The 21,730-nt window shown below is 28.2% G+C and overlaps 6 protein-coding genes across 21 annotated transcripts; 2 read left to right on the top strand and 4 right to left on the bottom strand.

The window, feature by feature from the left end:
- Positions 1–237: 237 nt before the first annotated feature.
- On the top strand, positions 238–2,790 carry LOC127063933 (cell division cycle 7-related protein kinase-like). Of its 2 annotated transcripts, XM_050994284.1 has the most exons (9): positions 238–740; positions 829–1,048; positions 1,147–1,240; positions 1,344–1,486; positions 1,561–1,672; positions 1,769–1,949; positions 2,040–2,189; positions 2,319–2,431; positions 2,528–2,790. In XM_050994284.1, the coding sequence occupies exons 1-9, from the start codon at positions 695–697 to the stop codon at positions 2,657–2,659; spliced, it is 1,191 nt and encodes a 396-aa protein (XP_050850241.1). In that variant the 5' UTR covers positions 238–694; the 3' UTR covers positions 2,660–2,790. The 2 variants fall into 2 exon arrangements, with proteins under 2 accessions (XP_050850241.1, XP_050850242.1); XM_050994285.1 differs by lacking the exon at positions 2,319–2,431.
- A 143-nt stretch (positions 2,791–2,933) lies between these two features.
- Positions 2,934–10,215, bottom strand: LOC127063925 (protein unc-45 homolog B). 13 transcript variants are annotated; one of them, XM_050994257.1, is made up of 6 exons: positions 10,196–10,215; positions 7,436–7,502; positions 6,036–6,455; positions 5,585–5,914; positions 5,059–5,499; positions 2,934–4,982 (listed from the first exon to the last, which is right to left on the bottom strand). In XM_050994257.1, exons 1-6 carry the CDS (start codon positions 10,201–10,203, stop codon positions 3,399–3,401), a joined length of 2,850 nt encoding a protein of 949 aa, XP_050850214.1. In that variant the 5' UTR covers positions 10,204–10,215; the 3' UTR covers positions 2,934–3,398. The 13 variants fall into 13 exon arrangements, with proteins under 13 accessions (XP_050850214.1, XP_050850216.1, XP_050850212.1 ...); XM_050994259.1 differs by lacking the exon at positions 10,196–10,215 and adding an exon at positions 9,648–9,667; XM_050994255.1 differs by lacking the exon at positions 10,196–10,215 and adding an exon at positions 9,379–9,398.
- Positions 10,216–12,572: 2,357 nt separating this feature from the next.
- On the bottom strand, positions 12,573–14,862 carry LOC127063863 (uncharacterized). Its single transcript, XM_050994129.1, has 6 exons — positions 14,719–14,862; positions 14,297–14,414; positions 13,968–14,229; positions 13,594–13,714; positions 12,761–12,898; positions 12,573–12,695 (listed from the first exon to the last, which is right to left on the bottom strand). The coding sequence occupies exons 1-6, from the start codon at positions 14,860–14,862 to the stop codon at positions 12,573–12,575; spliced, it is 906 nt and encodes a 301-aa protein (XP_050850086.1).
- A 759-nt stretch (positions 14,863–15,621) lies between these two features.
- On the top strand, positions 15,622–17,774 carry LOC127064271 (uncharacterized). The gene is made up of 7 exons (XM_050995100.1): positions 15,622–15,979; positions 16,065–16,277; positions 16,358–16,539; positions 16,634–16,826; positions 16,935–17,106; positions 17,167–17,277; positions 17,417–17,774. The coding sequence occupies exons 1-6, from the start codon at positions 15,767–15,769 to the stop codon at positions 17,268–17,270; spliced, it is 1,077 nt and encodes a 358-aa protein (XP_050851057.1). The 5' UTR covers positions 15,622–15,766; the 3' UTR covers positions 17,271–17,277; positions 17,417–17,774.
- On the bottom strand, positions 17,369–18,639 carry LOC127064273 (uncharacterized). Its single transcript, XM_050995104.1, has 5 exons — positions 18,392–18,639; positions 18,096–18,307; positions 17,944–18,016; positions 17,790–17,876; positions 17,369–17,629 (listed from the first exon to the last, which is right to left on the bottom strand). The coding sequence occupies exons 1-5, from the start codon at positions 18,637–18,639 to the stop codon at positions 17,449–17,451; spliced, it is 801 nt and encodes a 266-aa protein (XP_050851061.1). The 3' UTR covers positions 17,369–17,448.
- Positions 18,640–19,466: 827 nt separating this feature from the next.
- On the bottom strand, positions 19,467–21,514 carry LOC127064272 (uncharacterized). Of its 3 annotated transcripts, none has more exons than XM_050995103.1 (6): positions 21,394–21,507; positions 21,123–21,304; positions 20,877–21,052; positions 20,648–20,806; positions 20,231–20,582; positions 19,468–20,150 (listed from the first exon to the last, which is right to left on the bottom strand). In XM_050995103.1, the coding sequence occupies exons 2-6, from the start codon at positions 21,265–21,267 to the stop codon at positions 19,990–19,992; spliced, it is 993 nt and encodes a 330-aa protein (XP_050851060.1). In that variant the 5' UTR covers positions 21,268–21,304; positions 21,394–21,507; the 3' UTR covers positions 19,468–19,989. The 3 variants fall into 3 exon arrangements, with proteins under 3 accessions (XP_050851058.1, XP_050851060.1, XP_050851059.1); XM_050995102.1 differs by having other exon boundaries at positions 19,469–20,150; positions 21,123–21,292; positions 21,394–21,514; XM_050995101.1 differs by having other exon boundaries at positions 19,467–20,150; positions 20,877–21,292; positions 21,394–21,514.
- Between the last annotated feature and the right edge of the window lie 216 nt (positions 21,515–21,730).

Genomic DNA, 21,730 nt, shown 5'->3' with positions numbered 1-21,730 from the left:
AAGATGCTTTTATTTAATAAAAAATGTTTTACTGGTCAATGCTGAAAATCAAAATTTCTTGTCGAGAGCAGATTACTACAGATCACTGAAGACGATTGCATGCAAATATAAACGGTCAACCAATTATATATCGACTTTTACAAAGGATAGATTAGAAAGCTCCAATCATATTTAGTCTTTACAATACAATGATTATGATTATGTAATATTTAAATAAGACGCATATATGTAACTGCCAAGGAATAATTTTGACAAATAAAAGATATTGAAAAGTAAAAGAAAGCTTTTCATTACATACATTGTGAATTTTGAGTTATAATTATTATGTGAATGAGATTTTTTTATATAATAGACCGAATATATATTTTATTATAAACATTTACTCATTAGTATATATTATCCTGAATATCTTTATTCACATAAATTATTCAAGAGCACGGATGCACTTAGCTTTATGTTGACGCGTATCTGATTCAAATTAAGGAAAGATAGCTACGTAAAAAGATCTGTCTATAGAAGATTTACAAATTTTAGTATGAAATCTTTCGATTTAGCATGTATTGGTAAATATTATGTGGTAAAAAAGGAATACATTTAAGTATGTTTGAAAAGGTAGTTCAGAAGATAAGTGAGGTTAACCATAAGTTAATGATCTATAATATAAGATTGTATATTTGTTAATTTGTTTAATACTATGGATGGTTTAAATTTACCCACACATACGAAAGAAGATGATGAAGGCAAGAACATATATTTATTAAATTTTATAAAAAAAATATATATAGCATATATGTTAGAAAATACTAATAAAAGAAATATTTTATTCAGATGAAAATAATGATAAGATTATTGCTCTTAAAAATAGTATACCATTCTTAAAAGAGCTCTTTCACATACATAAGAAAGTTGGAGAAGGCACATTTAGTTCCGTTTATTTAGCTACTTTGAAATCGTCTAATGGTTCTAAAAAATATGCGTTGAAACATTTAGTACCTACTTGTCATATAGAAAAAATAGAACGTGAATTACTATGTTTGAAGCAAATTGGGTAAATACTAAAGGAAATTAAATTTAAAAATATATAACTACCAATATCACTTCAATATATATCTACTTATAGAAAATTAAGATTTTCTAATTTTTTAGAGGTCAAGATCATGTTATCAGCTTAGAATTATGTTTAAGAAATCAAGGATCTGTTGTATTTGTAATGCCATATATGAGACATGACAAGTTCTCTGTAAGTTCATCACCGATTTTCATATAGTATTTGTAGTATAATTTATAATATACATTTATTATGCAAAAAAAAGATTGATTAATAATGAAAACATGTTAATCAGGAATATATCCAAGATATGACGGTACAAGAAACAAGAGATTATATGAAAGCATTATTAGTTGCATTGCGAAGAGTACACAAATTTAATATAATACATAGAGATGTTAAACCAAGTAATTTTTTATATGATCGTTATAATAAAAGGTAATTATATTAGAAAACAATAAATATCCATTAATCTATTACTAATTATATATTTAAATAAAAAACTCTTTTAGATATTTATTAGTTGATTTTGGATTGGCTCAAAAATATACAACACCAGTATTAAATAATCAGAAATCAGTGAATGGTACAATACAGTCTATAAAAAGAAAAAGATGTGATGAGGTAAAATTTTTTACACAATAAGCTAATTTCTTTCACATATAAATTAATGTTACTCTACATCAATTAGCTGTTTCCCAAATATTTTGGTGTTTACAGAATAGCAAAAAAGTATCTTATGCTTCTGAAAGAATGTACACGACTGATACATGTTTATGTTTTGGAAAACCTAAAATTTGTTCCTTATGTTTAATTAAACCTACCCAAGCTGCACCTCGAGCAGGCACTCCAGGATTCAGAGCTCCTGAGGTGCTATTAAAATATCCATTGCAAACACCAGGTATGAATTGCAAACAATTTATATTTTTAAACAATGATTAATATAATGAGTACCAATTATATACATATATATGTTGTTGATAAATTTTAGCAATTGATATTTGGGCAAGTGGAATAATTATGTTATGTATCCTGAGTAGTACACAGCCTTTTTTTCGGTCACCTGATGATTGTACAGCTTTAGCAGAAATAATATCTATATTTGGTACACAGAAATTACAACATTGTGCACAAAAATTAGGTACTTTATCTCTGATTTTCTGATATATATCTGTTATTTTGCCTTTTGTTTCAATTATTTCAAATTTAATTATTTGAATCTAGTTCTTAATAGTTTTATTATTTTTTGTATTTTTATTTATTAACTTAGGTAAAAAACTTATTGTTAGTGAAAATTTACCAGGAATTGATTTAATGACTTTATGTCAAAAATTGCAAAAAAGAAATAGAGATTTACCACATACCAGTAATTGTAAAAGCAAGGTATTTTGGTTGTTTTGTTTTAATTTATCTGTAATTGTTAAAGAAAACTTTCTGTATTAATTAAATCTAAGGAAAAATATATTCTCCGATTTTTAGGTACCATCATCGTTTGTACAATATCCAAAAGAAGCATACCAACTATTAACAAGTCTTTTAGATTTAAATCATAAAACTCGAATTACAGCAGAACAAGCTTTAGATCATCCATTTTTTAAATTATCATTGTAAGTACTTTTTATATGAAATTATTCTATAAATGAAATAAAATATATGTATATATACATACTGTATGACAAATATACAATTTTTATACATTTTATTAACTGCTGTAATAAATATTATTTTCATTATACACATAACAGTTATACATATTTTTTACATATTATTTTACATATTAATTTATTACGTTGACTAGTTTTAAAAAATAAAATAAAGTTTTAGGAGATACAAAATGTATTTGTTGCAAATTAATGAACCTATTCTAAAATGATGTTTTGTTATTAAGTAACAAGGCCATATAATATATAAATAAATGCGGAATACTCTATTTATATTTATTATTTGCAAAATTATATGTATAAATTAGACATTCCTGTTTAATTATTTTTGAAATATGTTTATAAACAGTTTGTAACAAAAAATAATTATTGTCATAAGGAACGATTATGTTATAAAATTAACATAATATTTTCCCTTAGGTCTAACTTTTTATCGATTTGAATGTATTTTTTCACAATACTATTTTATTGGCTCACCAAATATTTTGAAACTTATAATTTTGGCCCACCTAGATAAAACTAGGAACCCCTAGTATAAATAGTATAATGTATACAATGAAATATGATAAATACAATGAATATTATAAATATGTATTAATGTATAAAAATTCCTAATGAATTATTTAACACATTATAAGGCACATTCATTAAAATGATATGATACTTCTATAATAAATAGTGTTAAAATATTATGTTGCTACAGAAAGAATAAGTTTCCAGTCAGCAGCAGCTCCTAATGCTTGGACTGCCAAATCTTTAATTTTTTTATCTTGCACAGAATCACTCTGTGTTAAAGCCATTAAAATTTCCATTATGTCTGTTTCAACCAATTTTGCAGCAACATCTTTCGAGCTTTTCATCATATTTAATATAATAACCACACCTCTATGTTGTATTTCAGACTTAGGATTTGCAAGCAAAAAACGTAATATTTCTAACCAATTTTTTACATCAAACATTTTCTCAATAGCTTTGGTGCTTACTGATGTTAACATTGCTAAGGCTCCAGATGCAGCTAAACATGTGTCTTCATCTTCATCTTCACAAAGAATCAGAAGATATTTCGTTCTGTCATTTTCTTGTTCAAAATATTGAATCGTATCTTCACATATAATTAAATTGTTTATTACTTGTGTAGCTGCGCGTTTCAACATTTCATGGTCTTCGTACATATATGTGTCAATCTTCGAAAAACCACCTTCTTTCAGGATACGTTTTCTAACAGTATCATTAACACTAGCTAAATTACATAATGCCATTAATGCTTCGAAGTTTTCTAGTGCTGAACATTCTGGATTTAAAAGATTTAGGAATGGTCTTATAACTTCCATGATTCTTTGTCCAGGAAATGCTACTTCTGGATTTATTGTAATGCCTAAACGTGCTAATGCTTGAGAAGCTTGTTTCTTTCCTTTATCTGTTCCATCTAAAGCCAAGGGTAAAAGAATTTTTGCACCTCCTTGCTGTACAACAATTCCTCTTACTTCTTGTTGACTACATATTGCATTAAAAATACGTGCTATTAATTCTTTACTATTCTGACTCTCCGTCTTAGAAAGAGAAACTAAAGCACTCGTTACACCTGCTTTAGCTAAAGTAATTAATCTTTTATTTAAAAAGTCTGGATCGTCAAATTCATGTTCTTCCGGTATATGGTGCTTAGCAAATTTTGCTAATTCTATCATCTCAGGTACCATTTCTTGTTTGTCATAGGCATTACATAAGTTAACTAAAGTAGTAACCACTCCATATAGTACAGACTGATCTCCAGTTTTGGCAAGTTCTATCATCGCCTGAATGGCATCACGATCTTCTATTAATTTTTCTTTAACTTCAGCATCAAATGTTAAATAAGACAAGCCCTCTACAGCCCACTTTCTCATATCTTTTTGTTTTTTAGGATTAATCAAAAATCTTCTACAAGCTTCTGCTAATTTCTTTGTTGCTCCATCAGCAAATGGTTTGATAGTTGCATCTGTACCACCTGAACTACCCAATTTACATAATCCAACTAAAGCTCGTACGCGAATTGAATCATCCTTTGATTGATATAGTTTCTTAAGTATATTCACACCTTGTGATATTATAGCTGTAGCTTTATCCTTTTTAGATGCTGCAGCTATGATACATTCACATGCAACTTTTTGTTGCAATGGATCTTCTGTACCTGCCATTACAAGAATCATTTCCATAATACCTTCTTTAGCAACAACTGAATTTCCCACATCTAAAGGTCCAAGTAATAGTGTTGTTATTGCAACAACAACACGTACCTATGAATATGTAAAATAGTTAATCTAAATTTAAGTCATTTATTTATAAAAAAGTAAAATAAAATCAAACTATTACTTTTGATTCTATATCTGGTGTAAGTAATTTGTCTTTTATATACTCATCAATAGCACTTCTGAATCTTTCTTTTGCAGCATCATAATACATATTTTCATAAATTTTGGCCAAACAAACACTCATTATAGTGCGTGTAGATGGAGTTATATCCATTGCAGACTCATATTTGTATTCCTCTAACTCACTAGCAACTTCCATCAATCTCTGCAGACCATGGATTTCTACCAAACGTTCTGCCCAATTTAGTGCAGTGTAATGTATATTGCGCATTATAAGTTCTATTATTGCATCCCTGGCTTGACCAGTAATCGTTCTGTTTGTTGTACTATATAGTAAACAAGATAAGATGGTATCAATTTCTTTTTTATATTGTTCACATAAATCCTTGTTAGGTTTTGTGTCTGGTTTATTATCCATTCCACTATAACTGTTTAATATGGTCTGAAATATTAAACATATGTGTGTATATTTATATAACATAAAAATATATAAAAAATTAATTTCTGATAATACTCATTAATTATACCTGCATGCAATACTGAGCTGCATTAACTCTTTCTATATTTTTACTGTTGATCATTTCCAAGCACCATGGTATACCAATAATATTTAAGACTTGTTCAGTTCTACTAATATTCTCTTTACATAATTCAGCAATAATACGAATACCAGCAATAATTATTTCCTCATTCTTTTCTAGCTTTAATAATTTTGTTATTTTAGATACTACTCCTTCATTGAACATAATTTCTGCACCAGCTCTTTCACGAGAAAGTACCAAGAGATTGTTTATTGCTGTTTCCCGTTTTTCTTTATCATGTTGTAGATCAAAAGATATATCAATCATTTGTGATACCTACATACACATATACATATTTAAGAAATATATATATATATACCGAATATGTTAATCATATTATATATTCACTTATATATTTACTACAAAATAAAAAAGAAAAATAAAAAATAATATATACCTTTGCACTAACACGAGAATTTTGTTTATAACGATCTTGTACAATTTCGTGTAATCGTGCAATTATAGGTTGAATCGCTTTATTGCTAGGATCTACAGATATGATATACCGAGCATCTCTATATGCTTCTTCAAATCTTTCCAAAGCTTCAAGAGCTTGACATCTACGAAATAAAGCTTTTGGATCTTTTGGGCAAATTTTGAGTGCTTCGTCGCAGTCTTTAATCGCCTTGTTATAATTTTGTAGTTTTAAATACACTGCTGCACGATTCTTATAAAATATAGCTTTCTCAGCATTTTCCTCTTTTATAAGCTTAAGAGCATTTGTATAACAACTCAATGCTTCAGTCCAATTGCCTTTATTAAATTCTTCGTTACCCTTTTCCTTCCACTCTTGCGGTGTTAACGTTGCTTTTGTCATCTTAATATATAAAATGTTATTATATATTTTTTGATCTATATAATATATGTAAAAAAATAAATAAATTTATAATAAATTCTTACTTTTTTGCACGGATATTTATTAGTTGATAAATTTATTTATTCGATAAAGTAACACGTTCAAACGAAAATTACAACTTTTTAGATAAAACTGTCACTTAGCAATTATCACTTATCAGCTTACACACTTTGTGTCGGAAAGTTTTCTGTTACTATTACTATTCTTGCGTTATATTAAAAGCAGATTAGAAATGTCTAGACGTTACTAGATAGTCGAATATTTATTTTTGGCATCATCGGTCCATGTTGAACCGAAACGCAGTTATTCAATTAAAAATAGATGACATTCCCGTTGATATAGACGGATTTTTTTTTATCGGTTTTAATCTTCACATACAAATACCAAATTCTTATTTTCTGAAACTACTTAGATTTGATTAATAACTAAAGAGAATAATTTTGAAGCATTTATTTCTTATATACATTTGAAAGAAATCTATGATCAAAAAACTATATTTAGATTAACCTAAACGAATTTGCGTAAGAGGTTATAAATTCGTAATTTTAATTACATCGTTTTATTTTATAAGATCATGAATTTTTTTTTTCTATTTATTTTTTGTTTAGAAAGTGAAGATTATGTTTATTTTTGTAATAATTAATTAAATACCCATTGGATATCAAGGCCGTTCATTACTCATAGTTTTAAAATAATTTATGCCAACAATGAGTATATGCATAAAACTTGATAGACTTTAATGAACAAGACTAAAGTTTGAAGGTGCAAGTTTATTTAATCTGAAAAAATCGTGTCAAAAAACAGTGTTTTTCCGAGAATAGTCTACACATAAAAAAAAAATTATTTCAAAAATTTGGAAAAACGAAATCCTTGCCTAAACCCTCCTCCTTAAATTAAAACTTTGTTCATTAAAATCGGTCATTAATTACGTCTGGACTCACTGTTAATGTAAACGCTGCTTTCGATGTTTTTCGTGAAAAGAAGTTTTCTACAGTGGCGCTTCTGGAACTTGGCGGCAAAAAAGAAAAAGCTTATACTATACTACTGATTTTCATATAAACGCATGAGTGACGTGTTTTGTTTTGATGAAGTAAATCATTGCTTCAATTTGTTTATATGGATTGACTAATGCTCAGATTGTCTGTTCTAATTTTGTTTATGACCGATTCTCATAGTTATATTACGTAAACGCGTCTTATAAGCTACGTAAGTTTAACGCAATATATTATTGTTTGAATATTACCTCATCATATTTCGAGTATATTGTTCGAATAATTATAAAATCATCGTATCTATAAAACGATTAAACGTAGTAGTACGGAAAGAGAATATTTCGATGTATGGTCTTCGGAATACGAAAGGAAACTAACGGGTAAATCGTAAGGTTAATCTAATGTTTCTTTTGTTGACATTAAAAAATCAACGAAGGCTGAAGGAAAATTATATTACGTACAACGCGTCTTGTAAGGTATGTAAGTTTATACTATTGTTAGTAATATACTATTGTTTGAATATTACCTCGTTGTACTCCGAGCATATCGTACATTATTCGAATAATTATAAAATCATCGTATCTATAAAATGATTAAACGTAATAGTACGGAAAGAGAATATTTCGATGTGTAGTCTTCGGAATACGAAAGTAAACTAATGTGGTAACGAGTAAGGTTAATCTAATGTTCCTATTTGTTTATATTAAACGATCGACGAAGGCTGAAAGAAAATTATATTACGTACAACGCGTATTATAATCTGTATAATATTTAACGCGATATATTATTGTTTGAATATTACCTCATCATACTTCGAGTATATTGTTCGAATAATTATAAAATTATCGTATCTATAAAACGATTAAACGTAATAATACGGAAAGAAAATATTTCGATGTGTAGTCTTCGGAATACGAAAGTAAACTAATGTGGTAACGAGTAAGGTTAATCTAATGTTCCTATTTGTTCATATTAAACGATCGACGAAGGCTGAAAGAAAATTATATTACGTACAACGCGTCTTATAAACTATGTAAGTTTAACGCAGTATTATATGAATATTACCTCATCATACTTCGAGTATATTGTTCGAATAATTATAAAATTATCATATCTATAAAACGATTAAACGTAATAGTACGGAAAGAGAATATTTCGATGTGTAGTCTTCGGAGTACGAAAGTAAACTAATGTGGTAACGAGTAAGGTAAATCTAATGTTCCTATTTGTTTATATTAAACGATCGACGAAGGCTGAAAGAAAATTATATTACGTACAACGCGTCTTACAAACTATGTAAGTTTAGCGCAGTATATTATTATATGAATATTACCTCATCATACTTCGAGTATATTGTTCGAATAATTATAAAATTATCGTATCTATAAAACGATTAAACGTAATAGTTAAACGATTAAACGGAAAGAGAATATTTCGATGTGTAGTCTTCGGAATACGAAAGTAAACTAATGTGGTAACGAGTAAGGTTAATCTAATGTTCCTATTTGTTTATATTAAACGATCGACGGAGACTGAAAGAAAATTATATTACGTACAACGCGTATTATAATCTGTATAATATTTAACGCGATATATTATTGTTTGAATATTACCTCATCATACTTCGAGTATATTGTTCGAATAATTATAAAATTATCGTATCTATAAAACGATTAAACGTAATAGTTAAACGATTAAACGGAAAGAGAATATTTCGATGTGTAGTCTTCGGAGTACGAAAGTAAACTAATGTGGTAACGAGTAAGGTTAATCTAATGTTCCTATTTGTTTATATTAAACGATCGACGGAGACTGAAAGAAAATTATATTACGTACAACGCGTCTTATAAACTATGTAAGTTTAGCGCAGTATATTATTGTTTGAATATTACCTCATCATACTTCGAGTATATTGTTCGAATAATTATAAAATTATCGTATCTATAAAACGATTAAACGTAATAGTACGGAAAGAGAATATTTCGATGTGTAGTCTTCGGAATACGAAAGTAAACTAATGTGGTAACGAGTAAGGTTAATCTAATGTTCCTATTTGTTTATATTAAACGATCGACGGAGACTGAAAGAAAATTATATTACGTACAACGCGTATTATAATCTGTATAATATTTAACGCGATATATTATTGTTTGAATATTACCTCATCATACTTCGAGTATATTGTTCGAATAATTATAAAATTATCGTATCTATAAAACGATTAAACGTAATAGTACGGGAAGAGAGTATTTCGATGTGTAGTCCTCGGAGTACGAAAGTAAACTAATGTGGTAACGAGTAAGGTTAATCTAATGTTCCTATTTGTTTATATTAAACGATCGACGGAGACTGAAAGAAAATTATATTACGTACAACGCGTATTATAATCTGTATAATATTTAACGCGATATATTATTGTTTGAATATTACCTCATTATACTTCGAGTATATTGTTCGAATAATTATAAAATTATCGTATCTATAAAACGATTAAACGTAATAGTTAAACGATTAAACGGAAAGAGAATATTTCGATGTGTAGTCTTCGGAATACGAAAGTAAACTAATGTGGTAACGAGTAAGATTAATCTAATGTTCCTATTTGTTTATACTAAACGATCGACGAAAGCTGAAAGAAAATTATATTACGTACAACGCGTCTTATAAACTATGTAAGTTTGACGCAGTATATTATTATATGAATATTACCTCATCATACTTCGAGTATATTGTTCGAATAATTATAAAATTATCGTATCTATAAAACGATTAAACGTAATAGTACGGAAAGAGAATATTTCGATGTGTAGTCTTCGGAATACGAAAGTAAACTAATGTGGTAACGAGTAAGGTTAATCTAATGTTCCTATTTGTTTATACTAAACGATCGACGAAAGCTGAAAGAAAATTATATTACGTACAACGCGTCTTATAAACTATATAAGTTTAACGCAGTATATTATTATTTGAATATTACCTCATCGTACTCCGAGTATATCGTACATTATTCGAATAATTATAAAATCATCGAATTTATAAGATGATTAAACGTAATAGTACGGAAAGAGAGTATTTCGATGTGTAGTCCTCGGAGTACGAAAGTAAACTAATGTGGTAACGAGTAAGGTTAATCTAATGTTCCTATTTGTTTATATTAAACGATCGACGAAGGTTGAAAGAAAAATATATTATATACAACGTGTATTATAATCTGTATAATGTTTAACGTAATATATCATTGTTTAAATATTTATAAATGTATATACACATTGTCATACATATATATATATATATATATATATATATATATGTATGGAAGTACACATACATACATGCATATATATCTCTCTTACGGACACATACGCATATCGAAACCTGCACACATATAGATATACACGCAATTCATTTCCTACTTTACTAACATCGATCTAATATTTCTCTAATAAAAAATTAAGAGCATCTATACGCACACATAAATCTATCTCTCTTTTACTTACTACGAAAATACAGAGAAAAATAGTATTAGGTATATAGATAATAGTTTAAAGATCCCCCACCAATTACAAAGATATTTCTTGTTTACATATTTTCAGTCTCTGGCAAGCAGCGAACAAAAAGTCATCGAACGCGATAATATTTGTTTACAAGTGTATATATATTTATATCTGTATGTGTATATACTCTGTCTATTCCGAGAATGTAGAAAGAATCGACAAAAGCAGGTGTATAAACAATTAAAGGACGATCGACCTTGGCAAGACTTCTCTCGTTCATTCGTACTAACGCGTTACGCAGTTCTCGTTCGTCTAAACAATTCTTCGGACGTGTTCATACTTGCTCCTTCATTAATTCTCATATAATTCCATCCATTTAATTTTTCATTTATATTGTCATATATATTTCTCATATATATGATAATATTTTATTAAGCTTGATATTATTTAAGCTCGATTTAATCATTTATGATTTATTAATCCTATTTTATATTATATTAGACTCCAATATATATATATATATAGGATTCATTTGTTGGTTATACAGATTACAATTATACGTTATATATATAATTACTATAATTAATATATAATTACTATAATAAATTTAAGAGGATCTCCATACGCAGCCACCTCCATGTGATAAGATTCAGAAATCGTTATTGCGAAGATTTATGTATTTTATAATATACGTAGTATTACCGGATTAATTATTCTGATATTCGACGTATCAAAAAATATTTTTGACAAAATTTAATTCATCAAAAAGTTTTGGGAAGATATTTTATATTGAATTTAAAAAATATTATAGAAGCATCGAGAACATCAAGAAAGAAGAATTTATGTTATATTGTCGTTAAAATTATTTGTTTGCCGTGTTGTTAGAATCGTTAATATACTTTCAGCTAATTCGGGAGAAGAGAAATGCTTTGCGATAAATATTGTAATGATCGAAAGTGCGAATTCAAGAATTCTTCTTCTTCATCTTCGTCGACGAGTGTAAGACTTCGTCAGGATACAATTACAGGTAAATATTTTTCTTTATTCTAATCGTTATTCTATGCTCATTCAAATTATATTTTTTAAATCAGTTTCTCTTATTTCATTCTTTTGATATGGAACATATAATTAATCTTTTATCGTGCGTTTGTAATAAAATTAAAGATTCAACGATTCAACTAATTGTAAGACGAATTTGATTAGATATTAAATATATACGATTATTCGTATGAACAATATAATGTGTATATATATATATATATATATATATATATATATATAAAATTAGATATTTATAGTTCGTTCGTTTGTATAAATTAAAGAATAAGGATTTAATTAAAATGAATAGTGAATATACATAATTAATATGAACTAAAAGCTTTGATTTATTCTAACGAATATCAAAGTACATATGTACTATTATCGAAATGAGTAGAGCACCGTGAAATAAGATATTGATGTTTTTATAACCTTAAATAAAAAAAGAAAATAATTGCATATAAAAGAAAAGATTAAAATAATAATAATTAAACGTGAAACCTTATATATGTATATATATGTATATATGTATGTAATACGTTACCGCTCCAAAACTATAATGCGAGAGTACACATAGTTTCATAATAATTATTGGAGTACTGTTCGTACTTCTTTTTATTATTATCAATAATAATTTTTGTGCTTTTATCGGAGCGAGATACCAGAATCCATTGTATCTATAAATTGATAGAATCGATATAAAAATATATTTTATTTATTAAATAATTCGAGAATATATTACTAACGCATTTTCCAATAACAAATTACTGTGATCTAAAACTTTTTGTCCAGGATAAACACAAAGATATCCATGACACACAAGGCTTCCAACTAAAGCTAAATATATTAATACCTCGTATGTTCCAAGAAGTATTTTAATCTAATAAATATAAATATATCATATAAATATATACCACATTGTATATACATACATAAGTAAAAATAAATGCCAAAGAAAAATGTAATAATAATCAAATAAAAATAGATACTTACTTGAACGAAAACGATACTTGATAAAATTACGACGATTAAAAATTGAATAAAAAAGGATAATTCGTGATAGGAAATGATATTTGCGACGAACCTTGATTGGGAAAAAATATAATATCAATTAAGAAATCATAGTTTCGAATAATTCTAAAAAAAAAAAGGAAAGTAATAAAAAGATTTTGTTGATATTACCATTACAAATATTTAAGTAAAGGTAATAAATAAACGATTAACATTTACTATATGATAATGTGCATGTTATATGAATGTTATTTGATGTTTACATATATATCTTGCATCAATGATACAATCAAAATATTGAAAAAAAATTAATTAACATGAAAGAGTCATTGCTCAGTTAATAATCCTTGGTAATTATAAATTTTTATAAATTCATAACAACGATAATATTGATAGAGTGTGTGTAATTATGCGATATCAAACGGTATTAGAAATATTTTAATAAAATGATGAGATTTAGATGTATTCATTGATGATGCAATCAATGAGACGATGCGTTTTCATGTAGTAAGAAAAATCTACGGATGATTCGTTTTTCTCAATGAATCCGAGCCACATTGATACCAACTCTAAAATTTTTGTGTGATATTTTATACAATCAGCTATTCTATATTGAGCTTCGTAATAGGCGTTATTTCTATTGGTGTTTTCTAAATTTTTATCATAAATATGTTCCAATCTGTAACTAAAAAACATTCATATAATATAGCAATCAAGAAATGATCATTATTACAATAATAAAAAACGTATTAGTTGATTCACTTTTATTTTTTAAAAAAAGAGATTAAAATTTAATATTTTATTGAGCATTTAGATTTTTATGTAATTGCATGATTAGATCAGATATATCTTTTTTTTTTATTAATCTCTCTCTAATATGAAGTATCTAATTATGAAAAAGAAAAAAAAACGTATATAAAATACTTAGCTTTACGTACCAAAGTATTTTGAACATACTACAACAATGTTGAGCAAACATAAGAAATATACTTTCTGTAGTGATTAGTATGGTCACACCGAAAAACATAGTTATCCACGTATGGAATAGAATAGGATAAAAATATTTCTCTATATCAAGAAAAAATTCTGCTTGATATGAAAATTTACGAGTTCGAGTATTATTAAGTGGTAAAACGACATCTAATATGCATGGCATCAATGAAACCAAATCTACGAAACCTAATGAAAAGTAACTGAATGCTGAAACAAATAATAAAATATTATACATATAAAAAATGCGTAGAAATTTAGTTTTAAATATTTTTACCTGTAAGAAACAAAGTATAGTTTCTACCTTCTTCAGCATAAATTTTGATTATTTCAATTTCTTCTTTCGTTTTTGTTGCATTCCAAACATCTTCGATATCTTCCAACAATTTTGTAAACTACGATATGATTATGAAAACGCTTATTCTTTTTAATCGAATTTTATAGTTTATTTTTTTTTTAATCTCACCTTTTTTACATTGACAATGCAATTACAATATCTTATTATACAAATAATATTGGATAATAACGTTATTAAAATTTCGAATATAAGATCCAAATCGTGTCCAGCTCTAATGAGTTTAAATATCTAAAGTTTTTAAAGAATAATTATATATCGTGCAAAAGAAAGGGAGAGAGAGGGTATATATATGAAATATCCAGATAAATAGAAATAAGAATGCATATTCGAATGTTTCTTACCTGACCTATTAAAGCTATACCAAAATATAAAAACACGATAATCATCAGAGTAAATTTCATTCTGTAATCTTGATAAGGCCATTGACCAACTATTAAAAAAAGTAAACGATTTAATTTGTAATAATGATTAGTAACAGAATCCATCCTTTTTTTTCGATTCCAAATGATTGAAGGTTTTCTACGATCGCTGGTATCAAGAAAAAATTCTTGCTTATGTTCTTTTAAGAAACACGAGAGAAAATGGTAAAGTCACGAAAGATTCAAGTATTTCCGTAGCTAGTATTGTTTTTGCGAGTGTATTATACATAATTATTGAAGTGTGAGTGATATACGAAAGCATATAATTTTGTATTCACGTTTACCCTATACTTTTCGATAGAAAAGTTTGCGAAGTATCAAGCCAATCGATAAAACTCCTTTTCGCAGAATTTTTCAAGCGATACTATTATTAGGATTGCTTGAAAGTACACCCTTTGATGTAACGTTGTGCATCAAAGTACTTATTTATCAGTCGTTATATACGTTTTTTTCTTCTAGTTTTCTTTCAGTCTTTTCTTTTACTTTTTTTCACATTTCACAAATTGATGCTTTTATCTGCTGATATCTGTCCGCCTAGAAAAATATTCATCGAACTCTGTATTTTCATTTTTTTTATTTCTTTCTCCATATTGAGGGTGAACAATTCATAAACATCTTTATTTTATAAAAGTGTATCGTGCAGAAAGTTTATATAGTGATCGTTAGAAACAAAGAATAAATGTCTATTATATTCGTTAAAATAATTTTTCTAAGGAAAACTATATTTATTATATTATTAGTTATTAGTTTTTTCTTATACGCGCATGTATGAATGTATTGCCTATTGCTAGGAATTCAATACTACGCTTAGTTTATACATCTCGTCGTTAGATGGTGCTCCGAACGGTCGATCAGTTATCAGTGAAGTTATCAAATATCTATCATAATATGTAACAGTAAGGTTATTTCAATTTATACTTGTGAAAATGTATTCTTGATGTAATTTAACAGTGTTGTAAGAATTATTGCGATGGAGGTTATACGAGAACGTTTAAGGGAAGCAATTAATATAGATAGAAAAGAGCAACGTGCTATAGTGGTTAATAAAAATCGTCCTGCTCTTGGAGAGTGTATAGAAAATGTATCTTATTCTTCAGTATTTGTTACAGAAATGGCAAAGAAGCTTAAAAAGAAGACGCTTAATATTAACGATTACCGGCGTTTGCAAAATGCTTTAATTCAGGTTATAATTAAATTTCAAAATTAATTTGCATGAATATAAAGCAATAAAACTTTGCTAAGTAAAATTAATTTCTAATATTTTACAGTCAGAATTAAATATTGAAACATTATTAAAAGTTGATAATATATTATTTGCATTGGCACGGGATATTTCTGGAAACAATCCAATTTCACAATTGAATGCTACAAATTGTTGTTGTAATATTGCTCTTGGTAATACAAAGGCTTGTACAGCAGTAGCTAAACATATATCTCCATATATAATAACAGAATGCGAAAGTTTAAACCGTCCTTTATTAGTAAGATAATACAAATGTTTTTTAATATCTGTATCTTTAAATTTTAACAGAATAGAATTTATTAATACATTAAATTTTAGGAAGTTTGTTTATGGACTATTGGAAATTTATCAAGTGGAAGTAAAAAAGCATTTGAAATTTTACATGCACAAAAATGTTTACAATATATAATTATATTGATGCATGAATGTGATAATAACATTCTTCCTTCTGTAATATATGCAGCTTTGCATTATATATATAGTGGTTTTTCTTCTATTACGTATGTATTTTAAAAAATATAGAAAAATATTATTAAGTTTATTATGTATCATTTTAAATAGCAAGTATTTTTTATGCACTCTCTAATGTTTTAGGGAAACCGAATTGGTAGAGCTTGCTGAAGCATGCAAAAACAAAAATTTGTTAGAAAAAAATTCTGATACTCTTTGGTTATTGGCATTATTATCTTCAAATATAGCATGTAGCAAATCTTTATATTATGTGTTACCATCTATTGTAGATTTTTTACATCAGTCTGCTTCAAATAATTTTTCTAATACTACTTTGGTATGTATTTTTAATTGTTCCATAAAGATTATGTCCTATTCAACTTAATATTAATATTTTTCCATACTTAATATGTCTTCTTGAATCTAATAAGATGAATTATCTCAGATTGCAGCGTGTTTACGCATATTGGCAAATGTATTGTCTAATGCTTCTGAAGAAATTGTGAACATATTTTTAAAGAATCCTAAATATTCTCACTTGGATGTACAAATTTTATTCAGAGGATTATTGTCTCATTATCATAAGTATATAAGAAAAGAAACCATATGGTTGTTAGGTAGGTAATTCTTTGATATTGAATCGTAAAATTTTTACAATGAAAAAAATATCTTTGTAGGAAATTTATACAATCATGCATCTTCAAATATTAATCAAACAATCCAAGATATCATTTCATTTTTACCACCATTAGAAGAAATTATTGCATCCACAATGGGATAATATATAAGTATGTATCAGCATTAATATATATATATATATATATATATATATATATATATATATATATATATATATATATATATGAAAAGTACGTATAATTTGTTTTTATTATTAATATTTATTTGTGTCATCTTTAAAATTGAAAGATTTTACAGTAACAAAAATCAATCAAAGAAGACTAATACTTTGTTTTTACTGGAACAAATTGCTTATCAGATTCTTGATTCCATTGGCTTGAAATATCCTCTATACATGGCACTCTTATAATGTTAAAGTATATATTGCCCATAATATCAGCAATTGAATTTTGTGTAGCTTTCAAACAAGTGTAAAATAATTCATCACAAGTACAATGCGATCTAAAACAGATGAGACAAAAAATAATATGAGACAAAATAATGACATGTCAGTATTATAAATCTTATACGCGTTTGTATATATTATTTACTATTATTTATATGCTAAAATATATAATTATTTTTTAAATACATATAAATCAACATACTATGTTATACTTACTTGGTATATAAAGAATTATTATTTAAGTTGTAACGTGATGTTTGAGCTCTTACTTTTACAGGACATAAATCATGATTGCGGCAGCATCTATAAACAAAAAATATTTGAAACATTTATTTTATTTGTATTTTGATATTTACAAAATTATTCTAACCTATCAATATTTGCTTCTTGACCCAGATCGTGATAATTTTCAGCTATATCTCCAGTTCCACACCACTTTGTTCCTTGAAAAGAATGGGAAAATCCAAGTGCTTAATAACATATTTTTAGAAAAATAAAAAGTATAAAAGAATAATGATTAACCTGGTATAATTCCAGATAATAATGTTAATGAACTTATTCGAGAATAACTTTTTTCGTTTCGCGTATTTTCAGAAAGAGATAGATCTTGAGATTGTAGGTTATTCAAAGTTTCACATTGTTGCATAAGTTTTATCATCTGCTGAAAAGAGACTTTCTGTGGATTTACAGTTAGTGATAGATTTCGCAGTACTTCGTTCGCTTCTTCTGGTTCACTATATAAGACGAATATATAAATTCAATTTATTAATTCATCTATGTTTTTTTTAATATTGACTGAATATCATAGTAATACTTACTATATTTCAATAAGATTACAATCGTGTAATACATTGTTAACTTCGAGATCAACGATAGCAACAGTTTGCTCGTAATAGTAAACCGCTCTTGTGTACGTTAAAAAATTAAGTTTCGACGAGACACCTCGTAATCCTTTGAAGGTATTTTTAAAAAAAGTAGGCTTTTGTAAACTGCTGGTAGATAATGTTAGCAAAAAGAATATTGTCATATTCGTCGAATTCATTTTAATTATAGAAAATATAGTCATCCATAGATCAAATTAATATATCCGAAGAAGATCTATATTTTTATTTCGTCCACAATGGTATTTATACCTGAAACCTTACACTTTCCTCTTAAACAAAAATAATAACAAATATACCGATAATTACTTTCGAAACTCATCCGAGATTTCATTAATTATTAAATAATGTACGTGACAATTTGAAAAATATTACAGAATACATCATTAAATACGTAAATTTTTTTTGCGACTAATGTTTTTTGCAACTAAGACGTAAAAAGAACATCAATTATATTGTACTGATTATAGATAATAACATTCCAATTAGAGATATTATTTTGCCATAGAAAGTGATAAAATATAAAATAGGTAAAAAGATATCGCGTAGCTTTTTAAATAATAACTTGTCACTTTTTCTTTTCTTGTTTTTTAAACAACGACTTACCTTAAAAATATTTTTAAATATATAATTCTCATGATGTTCATGTTAAAGCGTTCATTGAAATATAACAATTGATTTATAAAAATCGTTTAAAATTATATGATAATACACACTTTTTTTCTTCTTAATTTCGCAAGTTTCACATACTTTCACTACGTAACACAAGATACTGTACATATGTAATTCAGTCTGGGTTTTGCACTTTCATTTATTGTTAGTCGAGAGATGGTCTACCGATTGATTTAAATGAAATAACTGAATATAACTGTGCGAGTCTAATATCTTATTTCCTTACGTTAGTGGCCCCTTCTCTGTCAGTTGCGACGACTTTATCGTCGTGTGACGGGGGATTCACTGAACATTCACTTCGACTAGGACGAAGAAAGTGGGGCGCAGGCAAGAAGTAAAAAAAGAAAGAAAAACAGAGACGCAGACATTACTCTACGGATAGTAAACCACAGCTTTCTTTACAAATTTTGTAAATCGAGTTTCACCGACGTTGTTGGAAATTACAATACTTTGAAAAATGACTGAAAGTTTTCTCTACGTCTATTCGTAAAAAAAGATAGATAGATAGATAGATAGAGAGAGGGAGAGAGAGAGAGAGAGAAGGAGTATATCTTATTAAAAAAAATGTTTATACATAGTATATATATATTTCGTATTCAATCGAAAATAATTACAAAACATGGTAGAGATAAACGTAGATGAAAGAAACGTTTCTTCCGTGTTACGTTCTTCTTCGTTAAAAAGAGAAACTTTCACGTAACATTGGCACGATAGCCTAGTTATCGGAGAACAAGTCTATAATCAGTCTTCAATCATGAATCACATGGATCACGAATCTTATCTCGTATAGTATCGAGTCAATATAGCAGAGATCTAGAAGATTTTGAACAATCGACAAAAAAAGAAAGAAGAGAATGAGTCGCTTAAGAATGACTTGGTTTTAATGGTTGCAATCCTTGAGGAGAAGCTGCTGATTTATTATTGGTAGGATTCGAATATTGACCTTCGACTCGTACCGTGCTTAAAGTGATGCTGATGGGAGTAGCATTGGATAATTGCAATCTTACAGGACATTGTCGGTAGCCTAAAATGTAACGATTACAAGAAATTTGTAGGATGAATATTAAAGGAAAAAAGAGGACAAGGGTAATGAACTAGCGTTACCCGCATGATGAGGACCGGAACAGTGACAACAGATAGGACTATTTCGTGGCCTTGGACAAAATTCGACGCTATGAGGTTCACCACAGCGAACGCATCTTGGAAGATGTCGACAATTAGCAGCTACGTGCCAAAAACCTTGGCATCGATAGCATTGAAGAACACCATCGCCTTGATGAGGATTCGATGTTTCAGCAGGATGTCCTGGAGGGAAATTACCAGGAGGAATTGGTGGCATAGCTGCATTTCCGGTTCCAGGACGCCACCATCGTTCGGGAATAGCACTGAATCGTGCAGCACCGAAGAAATCTAATCCTTGTCTTAATAGAAGTTCGTAATGTTCCGCATCCAAAAGCTAAGACACAATCGTTGTTTACTCTTCGCATACGATCGATTTATTATTTAATCATCTTGGATTACCTCAACGCGAACATATTGACGCGATCTCTCGATAATTCCAGTCGCTATTCCTTGTTTCGCCAAGGCAGAGCTTAAATCTTGAAGAGGTATTGCCCAAGGTACATCTCGAAGTAACACGGCTTGTCGATATCGAGTATCTCTTGGAGCAAATCGAGCTACCTGATATACATTCATTACTTTTAGATACGTAGAAATATAAACGATCTCTATTAACGTGATTCCGACGTACTTGTACGGGTCCTTCAAAAAGCCGTGTAAAATCACAACGTTGTAAAAGATTATCCACGTCAGTTTCTCGCTCGAACGTTACAATAAAGCCGCAAGAAGTTTCAGAAATTTGCCATGTACCTGAAGGCTCGGAAGCACCGATAGCTTCTTCTAATCGAGACCGAAGAGTTTCTCCATCTTTGATAATTACGAATATAATGAAGCTAGAAACAATGTTCAAAGTCACGCGTTCTCTCATTCGATCTACCTTGATCTTGGTGATCCTGACCACGAGGAATACCGCTGCAGGAAAGATAGAGAGAACATGTAAGTTGTTCGTCTGCATTAGGGGAAGAACAGGGTTGCTTCTCTACAACTTCTTGTTCTTCTTTTTTATCTACGTCCTCTTCCATCCTGTGCAGGACCTCCTTCGGTCACCTAAAAAAGAGGCTACATACTTAATATACTATGACTTTTCTATTACTATTATTTTAGTGTTCGACATTTGTTCACAGATAACGACAGAGTTTATCCTTTACCTTAAATACGTCTTCTAATCCTTTTTTTAATGAAGAAAACATGGGCCTGGAGGAGGCATGGCCCAATGATCGCGTCATTCATTGCCCTCTCCTACGATCATAACAATATCGATTCTCTCGTGTCTCTTTTTTTAAAGTCGATTACTCATTGACAGGCGATGTTCGTTGATCGTTTCATCGTTAACTACTCTACGTTTGGCTCTGGTGAGCGCTGTAATTACTGATGTTTATCGCGTATTGTATTTCCATAAATAAAAAACGTTTGATCGATTATTTATAAAGCAGAAACGAAAAAAGTTATATATTAAGAAATTATAATAAATTAACACACGTTGTA

This window comes from Vespula vulgaris, chromosome 5 (genome assembly GCF_905475345.1).
Source record: "Vespula vulgaris chromosome 5, iyVesVulg1.1, whole genome shotgun sequence".
Lineage (NCBI taxonomy): Eukaryota > Metazoa > Arthropoda > Insecta > Hymenoptera > Vespidae > Vespula > Vespula vulgaris.
The sequence above is the reverse complement of the archived record's forward strand: the minus strand, read 5'-3'. Positions and strand labels throughout refer to the sequence as shown.